At 40.0% G+C, this 10,288-nt stretch overlaps 1 protein-coding gene across 1 annotated transcript; it reads left to right on the forward strand.

Moving 5' to 3' along the window:
* Window positions 1–844: 844 nt before the first annotated feature.
* On the forward strand, window positions 845–9,499 carry LOC108799280 (lysoplasmalogenase-like protein TMEM86A). Its single transcript, XM_018571126.1, has 3 exons — window positions 845–895; window positions 6,555–6,813; window positions 9,072–9,499. The coding sequence occupies exons 1-3, from the start codon at window positions 845–847 to the stop codon at window positions 9,497–9,499; spliced, it is 738 nt and encodes a 245-aa protein (XP_018426628.1).
* The last annotated feature ends 789 nt before the right edge of the window (window positions 9,500–10,288 follow it).

Genomic DNA, 10,288 nt, shown 5'->3' on the forward strand with positions numbered 1-10,288 from the left:
GACTGACCATTCAGATGGACCAATTCAGGGCCTTACCGCACACATCGAGCGGAGGGGGGGGCAGGGATGTGCATACCGCACGTGTAATATGCGCCCAAACCTCCACTCCAGTCTTAGAATATTCAATTGCCCTGTCAATTCTCCTACTAATTCTCCTGCAATGTATCCAGGATAATTGGCAGAATTGATGAATTTAGGTCAAAATAGCCAAACCAGAAAATGTGGCCATTTAGCTCACTTTACAAATCACCTATATTGATCTAGATTTTGAAATTCTCCTACCTGCAATTCACCTTTTTATTGAATAGACCTGCTATTTTGAAAATAGTATGGAGAAATAATTTCTGTAACACAAGATGGTATAAGTATATGTGGGTGGGTCTTGTATATGGGCAGAGCACAAGGGGGCCCCATAATCTCATATTGCCCAGGGGCCCCATCTGTTGTCAGTCTGCCCCTGCCTGGTTCCTGTCATTTGTCTATCTCAGACCTATATCTCTGCATTTGTAGTGATATAAATATAATTATTATACAGCATCTTCAGTTACCAGTGACAAGAACTGAGTAAGTATTGTAATGATTCATGGAGTAATTCATCTTGCATGCAAACCAAATTTCACTTCTCATCACTGTTGCCCTTTGCCCGGATGAATGATGCATAGACACCCCGTTATCAGTAAGGATACACTTTGCCTAAGTTAAAAGTCCAGTCTACCAGATTGCAGGTTAAAGTGTAACAAGCACACAATGTGCGTTGCACACTGAATTAATTCATCTTCAATCCCAGAGAAGAGAAGTCGTCAATCAAGTTTTTTTGTAATTTCTGTTACAAAGTGTAAGAAACATGGATATCCTAGAGACAGACTCAAGATATAAGAAAAGCTCTCTGGCTAATGTAAGTTCTGAAATGGTGAAAACTGGGGTGAAAAGGGTACTGCTTAACAGTGAGGCATGAATCACTGAATCACTATTTAAGTGTCTTTAAAGTATACCTCCACTTTTTTATGGCAATGTTAATACTATAATACAGGTAGAGAAAATCATCGGCTTTAATGGTTATTTTGTACCTTTTTATGTCTGTAAAGGTTTTTGGAGTATTCTTTAAAGGGAAATATTTGTATTTAGTTTGTTACAATGGCAGCTATGGCTATTTTTTCTGAAGTTATTGACACTTGTCTTGTAATTCTCACACAGGCAAAGTATTTAATGTGCCTGGAGTTATTTCATAGAAGCAGACTAAAGTTAGTATTCAAGAGCAAATAACAACATAACATGACAATATTGGTAAGAAATAGGAACAAATCTATTACCTGTTAGGGTAGGTTTTTGCTGTACAGTATTATTGAGGGCTAGTTCACACCAGATGCAGTTGTGATGCAGTCCAGTTTGGCAGCTGCATCCAATATGCATCACAATGCTTTCCTATGGGATTTCTGGTGCTCTGTTCTCACCAGAGCATTCCGCTCAGATCGCATCACAAACGCAGGGCAACGTACCTGAAATCCCATTTTAAGCAAAAAATAAATACATTGTGGTACAATCGCGACAAAACACATCGCACTGCAGCTGCGCAGACTCACGCAATTCTGGTGTGAACTAGCCCTGAGCAATGTGGAGATTGCGTTTACTCTTAAAATTTATATTGTATTAACTTGCTAAGCAACAGCTCAAAGTGTGAAAATTACTTATACATTCTCTCGAACATTAACGTTCTGTGAAATTTAAAGGGCCAGCAAACTTACACTACCAAAAATGACAGACCTGATAGTGACATAAATATATACATGTCAAAGTCTCCACACTTACACAGAACGTGTCACCAGCTATTTCAGGTGGAAAACCTGTTCTTCAGTACATAATATTGCTTGTTCATTGATTTAATTTCTGATTAACTTTTCATAACATTTAAAAAAAACCTCAAAGTTTAAATATTTTTTAATAGATTCTAAAGATGGAAATATTCACATCTTTCCCTAAAGAACCTATCAACATTTTTGTCTTAGGCTAGAAGAGCTGCCAATATGCTCTCCAAAACCCAGAATTACTTCTTGTTAACCACTGATAGTCAGTGGCCGTCATGCTGTATTGCAAAAAAAAGAAAAATGGCAGTGTTGTGATGTGCCCAGTTTCCTACAACAAATGAGTAACTGTGGCAATGCACCTGCAATTGCACAAATATTCAGGCAACTCTGGCAATAGATTGGTATCTAGGGCACACACAAGCAGCACAACAGAAATTGGGCACACACATGAGCACTTTGGGCACAATTAGGGTATACACAGTGAAAAAATAGGCAATTGGGGTATATAGGCAGTTCACTGGCAAATGGGCCATACGCATGTGCAAGAGGAGCAAATGCAGGCAATACATAGGAAGCTGGGGCATAAAAAGGAAGGCTATGACCACACGCACATCTTCTCTGAGGCCAGGGAAATGTAAGAGAAGCACAGCTGGAACAACTCTAGCAGGCCTGCCAATGTGCTTCTTCTCATTCCACTGTGACTGAGAGTAATGATGTTGATGTCACTTTTGAAGTAAATCAATAGGCCAGATAAATGGCAGTGTAACTTCTAGATATCTAGGTCAAAGTTTGTGTTCCCAGCTATGTGTATCATCATCATCATTTGGATTAATAATTAACAGGGAACTGGTTGTTGGTTTGTGGCACCAGAGCTTTCTCGTGTGATTTAAAGCGTATTTCAACTTTTGCAGCCAAATTTGGAGAATAAAAATGGCTGAGCCCCAATGCCATTTTAATAAGGTGCAAAGAAATAACTGCTGTCACAGCACTTTTAAAATGGCACCTAGATCGTATGTAATAAAAAAAAATGGATATAGCCACCACACACCACCACTACATTGGGATTCCTGGATTATTTCAAATTGGTAGTGAAACAACAAGATACAAACCTATGCTAATTGTTTCACTTGATTGCACTTAGCCAACCCAAAAAGCTGTGTAAAAGTGCCCACACACTTGCAGACCATTTAGAGAAAAGTTGTATTCGAGTTTCTAGAGTATATGGATGCTATATAGAGATGATTCCTGGGTGCTACCTGACTTGTCCAGACTACCTATATCCTTTAGATGTAGATGTCCTCACTTTTTTAAAATTTAAGTTCAGTAATGACAAATGGAACTTGATTCCACCCTCCAACATTGGGTTCCAACATACAGGGAAGGGATGCACACTAACCTCAAAAAGATCGTTTGGAGCATCGATTTGAATGTCGCAGGAGAAAGAAAAAGTTCACCCGGCTAGACCTGCAAACTCAACTACTTTTATGAAGTTCCCTGCCAAATCGCTGGCTGTGGTGCCCTTTTAAGTAGAAAGCATTTACATAATAGTTTTCCTCTCTTTCGTTGCCCAAGTGACCCCTGCACCATGATTTCTACAACAAGCACCTGCCCTTACCATAGCTCAAGGACTAGAGATTTGGGGCATCATGGAAGAAATGTTTCTCTATGACTGTTATCTGCAGATCAAGCTGTCATTAGCATCTATATTTATATCTACAGTATATCTAGAGGAACCTTTGATTCATTGTGCGTTCCCAACCCCCAGGATCTACAAACATTTTTCGATCATGGGGACCAACATTGACCTGGTGAGGCAGATCCTGACTCCCATTGCCCCATGCCATTATCTACTACCAGGTGGTGTACACCCTATGTTGCAGCCGGTGTACCAACGCCTAGTTCAAGAAGAGGAGGCTTTGGCAGAAAGGGGTAGGAAGACTGGTAGCTGGAAAAGACATAAGACGTGGCTTGCCTTCGGGACTCAGTGAAGTTAAGTTGGAAATAGGCCGTGACCTAAGTCATATTAGAGGCAGACCCGGAAGCATAGAAAAGCTCTGGCATGGAGCTGATCCCTCAAATGATCTTGACTAAAGTGATACAAAAAGTTCAAGAGAGGGTTAATAAGTAAAAAAAAAAAAAAACCCTTAATAAGTATAAGCAGAAGATGAAATCCCTGAAAAATATTTCAACCCAGAAGATATGACAATACCGCCAGAATGGAAGAACAGATTTTCAAACCTTGCCTCTAATCTAAGGGGGTGGGAATTGTTTTCCAAGAATTAGTTCAACATAGGATTTGCAAAGAGTACAAAGCACTGCATATGCATATAAGAAGATAAATCCTTTAGAGAAAGATCTCAATGAATCCAGCTTGGAGATTTGGAAGATCTAAGAGAGCAAACTGCACAACTGGGCACATTCAAAATCTTAGGCATCTCCAACTGTGGAGGTTCAAATGAAGAACAGCTCTATCAGAATGCATATTGACTATTGTACTTTAAAGAGAGAACTACTTGAAACTCTGAAGCAAAAAGCCATGTGACAGATCCGACCTCGCATGAGATTGACAAGTAACTCTGCAGGGAACAGTTCTGAAGAGACATCACCACTCTATGCAGGCCCACCAATGCTAAAACACATCAAGCCACTATACCAGTCAATGACACCCCCTGCACTGTACCTGACACAATGGTGGGAAGTTATATTGCCTTAACCCTCATGTTAGGGACTGTTGTTTAATTCTGTGTAGATAGTATAGTTAAGTCTATTTGATTTGTAACTAAAAATCATGTTTCTTTGGAGACCAAAGACTTACACTTCTAACCAGCCCACAGGAGTAGCCATCAGGGGGACAGACTGCTCAATGTTAGATATCTACAAAGCATCAGTGTATTAAGAGGCCATTGGCTACCTGTAAATGCTTTGAACTTGTTGCTGTCAGGGGGAGTTTGTGCCACCAGCAGAGTTCTGAGTGTTCTGAGTGCTCCAGTGTGAGATTAAGGGCTCCATCGCCAAACTTATTCTACTGGCCAGTAATTAGACAGGGCTTGACCACTGTGTTAAGCCACATTGTCACCTTCACTATTTTATGTTATAAGGGTATATACCACTTTAACTTGCATTTTCTACTGTGTTAAGGATATTCCCTTTTCTCACACCTAGTGCATCTTGCAGTCTGGCAGGGCTGTTCACAGGCAGCTAGGGGAGCAAACAGTATTTACACTATATTGCCAAAATTATTGGGCCACCCCTCAAAATCATTGGATTCAGCTGTTCCAATCACCTCCATGGCCACAGGTGTATAATTCAGGATGGTTTGGGGGTTTTGCAGTTACTGACCTTTAAAAATAGCCTTTACTGACCTGTGTAGCTGCAGGCACTGTGGAGCAATTCATCCTCAAACATAACAGAGACTCTGAAGTCACGTTGCAGTCAGTTTCTGAACATCTTACAGCTCTTGCTGTAGGTTTATATTACAAGGCTGCTAGGTGGTGAAGTCCTGGGTGAGAGATGAGCTACAATTTAAGTCTTTCTGACTTTGAGGATTAAAGTGTATGTAAACCCAAATTGTATTTTTTGGTACGGTTGGAATTATGTCTCGCTGTATATATTTTCATAATGCCTGCAGCTACAGAGATCGGCAATAACTTGTTTTAAACCTTATTTACTGCTGGTTAGAAATATGTACATATTTGAATTTCTGTAGCATGACTGCAAGTTCAAAGCTTTAACTATGTGTGATGGATATCCATAGTAAAACTATTAAGCTCGCCCCTTCACTTTTCTAATTTCCAACTCGAAGGCAGTTCATCTGGTGGTGCAAAACACCAAATGCTTTCATAGCAGTGATATAGAGGTCCCTGAATTATATGTACATTCATTTTATGGTATAGATCGTTATGCTCTTGAATCCAGACTCTAGGGAAGCTTCACATGACGACTCTTGGGAGGATAATAACTGGGCAGGCACCAGTTCCGTCTTCTTGCCTCTTCCCAGTTAAATAACGCTACTGTTAAAGTGACACTAAATTCAGGAGTTAAATCTGAAAAAGCATTCAATTGTCTTAATGATTATCAAAAGTATTGTATTTGTGCATTAATCAGCTGTAGATCCTCAAATTATCTCTGAATTTGTGTTGACACTGTCCTTACTTCTGGAAGGTGACTACGTTTGTTCCCCATGGTCCCTGAGTGTGTTGTAAAGTAGCCACTACTACAAGCTCACTCCTGTGATGGACTACAATCTCATGTTTAGTATACTAATTTTTATTGAGATTGTAGTCCATCACAGGAGTGAGGTTGGAGCAGTGACTACTTTACAACACACCCAGGGATCATAGGGAACAAAAATAGTCACCCTGCAGAAGGCAGGACAGTGTCAACACCAATTCAGCTACATTTTTGTTAATAGGGTGCTTGAATGCATTTTCAAGATTCAACTGCTGAGTTTAGTGTCACTTTAATCTTGGTTGAGTACAGCTAACAAGTATAGAGGGCACAACCTGTTCAGATGGTGGTAGTATGTTTTAGGATTGTTGGATAAAATAAAAGGATGTGAAGAGACACTAGAAATGCCATTCAAATAGTGTCTCGTTAAGGACTGATCCCAGAATTTCAGTTAGGCCACTGCGGTAGGATCAAACCATGTGTTTAAGAATTATACATTACATATATAACATTTTTGGTGTCATTTTGTCATAATGAAGGTTATGTGAAGAACTTTTTCTTTAATTGTGTGTTCTCCCCACATAGGTAAAACGTACTATTTCAAAACTACTACCTTTCCTAGTGACTGTATGCAATTATTTTGTGCTGTGGATTCCCCTCTCGGAGCCAGGCTGGTACAATGCACTGATTAAGTGCTTACCAATCATCTGTTTGGAGTTTTTCATTGTTGTCCATTCCATTGGCTCTGGAAAGTTCAGTTCATATGCAAAGAAGATCTTACTGGGATTAGCCTTCTCAGCAGCTGGAGATGTCTGCCTGGTTTGGCCAGAATATTTTCAACTTGGTAAGATCTTCCAAACATAATTATTCGGAAATTAGCAAAGATGAGTTAGCTTATAAAATTCCAAAGAATTGGCTATCTTGATTATATGAAGGGGGGGTCATCTGTAGTGCAGCATTTCCTAGCTTCTGTCCAAGTTGACTTAGATATTCTCATTTGAGCTGATTTCAAGGCCTGTGGTGGCTACACTCCTATAATTGCCTCTTGATCTTGTGAACTATTCTTGTAAGGGTGTTGGATGCTAAAAGGGATAGCAGTATGACAAGTACACTTGTCATTTAAGTATGCAAAGCATAGACATAGACAATATGTTGGTTTCTGAGCAGCTATTTGAGATGGAAACTGTTGCGCTTTAGTGCAAGAAGGGGGCCCAGCTACATGAAGGATTTTTTTTCTTCTTGGAAATCGCCTTGAAATGCCATACATAAACTGGTTAAGTTACAAATATACAGTGAGGAAAATTATTATTTGATCCCCAGCAGATTATATAAGTTTGCCCACTTACAAAGAAATAAAAGGTCTATCATTTTTACCACAGGTGTATTTTAAATTATAGGGACAGAATATCAACCAAAAATCCAGAGAAAACACATGATACAAATGTTCTAAATTGAGTTGAAGTTCAGTGAGTAAAATAAGTATTTGATCCCCTACCAACCAATAATAATTCTGGCTCCCACAGACTGACTATGTGGTACACAGATTAGTAATGCCAATTCAAGAAGGTGCTCCTAACTCGTTATGTATATAAAAAGACACCTGTCCACAGAATCTCTTTTTCCATTAAAACCTCACTAACATGGGCAAGACCAAAGAGCTGCCAAAGGACGTTAGGGACAAGATTGTAAACCTGCACAAGGCTGGAATGGGCTACAAGACTATCAGCAAGAAGCTTGGTGAGAAGGAAACAACTGTTGGAGTGACTATTCGCAAATGGAAGGAATACAAAATAACCATCAATCGCCCTCGCTCTGGAGCTCCATGCAAGATTTCCTCTCATGGGGTAAGGATGATCATGAGAAAGGATCAGCCCAGAACTACACGGGAGGAGTTTGTGAATGATCTCAAGGCAGTTGGGACCACAGTCACCAAACAAACCATTGGTAACACAATACACCGCCATAGATTGAGATCCTGCAGCGCCCACACGGTCCCCCTAGGGTTGCCACCTGTCCAGGTTTCACCCGGACAGTTCGGGTTTTGAATGCTGTGTCCGGGTTTCATGGCACCAGAAACCCGGACACAAGATGTCAGACAGACAGGGGCAACCAAAATTAAGATAGGGGCTACTGGCCCTCCCACTGAAAATAGTCTCAATTGTGATATTTACATATAAATGGGTGGTGCCCATTACATATGAATAAGCCACGCCTCATTCTCCCAAAAGAATATGTCCGTGTGATGCTAGAGTGTTCGGGTTTCGCTTGAAGAAAAGGTGGCAACCCTAGGTCCCCCTCCTCTAGAAGGCACATCTGAAGTTTGCCAATGAACATCTAAAAGATTGAAAGAAGGATTGGGAGAAAGTGCTGCGGTCAGATGAGACCAAAATTGAGCTCTTTGGCATTAACTCGACTCTCTGTGTTTGGAGGAAGAAAAATGCTGACTATGACCCTAAGAACACCATCCCTATAGTCAAGCACTGAGGTGGAAACATTATGCTTTGGGGCTGTTTCTCTGCTAAAGGTACAGGCCGACTTTGCCGCATTGAGGGGCCAATGTATTGTAAAATCTTGAAGATGGGTCGTGGATGGGTATTTCAGCATGGCAATGACCCAAAACATACCGCCAAGGCATCAAAGCAGGGGATCAAGAAGAAGCACAATACGGTTATGGAGTGGCTTAGCCAGTCTCCAGACCTTTAATCCTTTAGAAAAATTATGTAGGGAGCTGAAACTTTGAGTTGCCAAGCGACAGTCAAGAAACCTTTGGGATTTAGAAAAAATCTGTAAAGAAAAGTGGACCAAAATCCCTCCTGAGATGTGTGCAAACCTGATAACCAACTACAAGAAACGTCTTACCTCTGTGCTTGCCAACAAGGGTTTCTCCACCAAGTACTAAGTCATGTTTTGCTTGGGGATTAAATATTTATTTTCCACACTGTATAACAGACATAGTTGCCTCAAGAGTAAATGCTATTTGCAGTAACGGTACCAATTGCCTTTATTTCTGGCATGCAGCATAGTTCCTATGTGTAGCAATGTGATTGTAGAAGCAAGAATCTGAAATCATTATTTATGATAACATGTTTTGTTCTTTTTCAGGAATGGTGATGTTTGGACTGGCACATATCTTATACACAATTGCCTTTGGATTTCATCCTCTCAATATTCGTCTCTTTATTATCTTTGCTCTCTTTTGTGCCACCTTTTACTCCCTGACAATCCCTTATTTAAGTGGACCTTTTATTTATATGGTGGCCGGCTACTCAATGTTGATCAGTACCATGGCATGGCGGGCGCTGTCCAGAGTCAAGCTGGCATCCCATGATTTCTCCTGGGCACATATATCTTCTGCATTAGGCTCCATATCGTTCATGATCTCTGACTGCGTCCTTGCAGTTGACAAATTCTGTTTCCCATTCTCTAACGCAAGGGCCATTGTCATGTCAACATACTATGGAGCCCAGTTACTAATCTCCCTATCAGTAATTGGACCATCTCAAGATGAGTTTCTGTGGAAGTCAAGATAATATAAACACTCTTGGAATTGCAAAAAAACACTTGAAATAGACATTTGGCTTCATGGTGGGTTTACTGAAAGAGATAAGTGTACTATTTGGTGTAATAAAAATACAAAGGAGAAAATGCAATATACAACAACCCACAGCAACTATTAAGTAATAATCTTTCACTGTCCTGTCTGCTGAAAAGGGAAATTTGTCTGGCTCCTATGGATTATTGCACTTGAAAATGACAATACCTTATTAAATATATCCATATTTATCTTTGTATTTGCTCCTTTTGACAATGTACTAAAATAAATAAAACAATTATTGTACAAAAATAACATTTTATATGTAGATTATTTATTTGCTAAACACCCAAGTCCATCTGGTAAAAAATCCTTGCTCACTAGTCAGCAGGGCTACACTGGGAAACATTCTGTTTGTCACAGACTTCTAAAATTCAGTAATTTGATGCAGTTTTAATGGACTAGCTCTCTGCAGTCAGTCCAAGCTGAGAAAGGAATAGTGTCCTTTCCCCGGGAAACCCTGCAGATCAGTAATACCCACTACAAAGCTAATTATTTTTCAAATTAACCTGTGACCAGACTATGGCCATTCAAATAAACCAAGCTGTAAACTAGTTTTAAAGCAGGACAGAAAAATTAAAAAACAAAGCAAGACAAAAAAACAACATTTGTAAGAAAGAAAAAAAATAATCCCCCCCCCCCCCCAAAAAAAACAACAGTTTTTATTGGACTTCTCGCCTTCAGTTTAGCATTGCACCCAGCAGAAGGTCCACTCCTCCATCAGATG

The sequence above is a fragment of the Nanorana parkeri genome, unplaced genomic scaffold, assembly GCF_000935625.1.
Source record: "Nanorana parkeri isolate BGI_ZX_2015 unplaced genomic scaffold, ASM93562v1 scaffold1684, whole genome shotgun sequence".
NCBI classification, from domain to species: Eukaryota; Metazoa; Chordata; class Amphibia; order Anura; family Dicroglossidae; genus Nanorana; species Nanorana parkeri.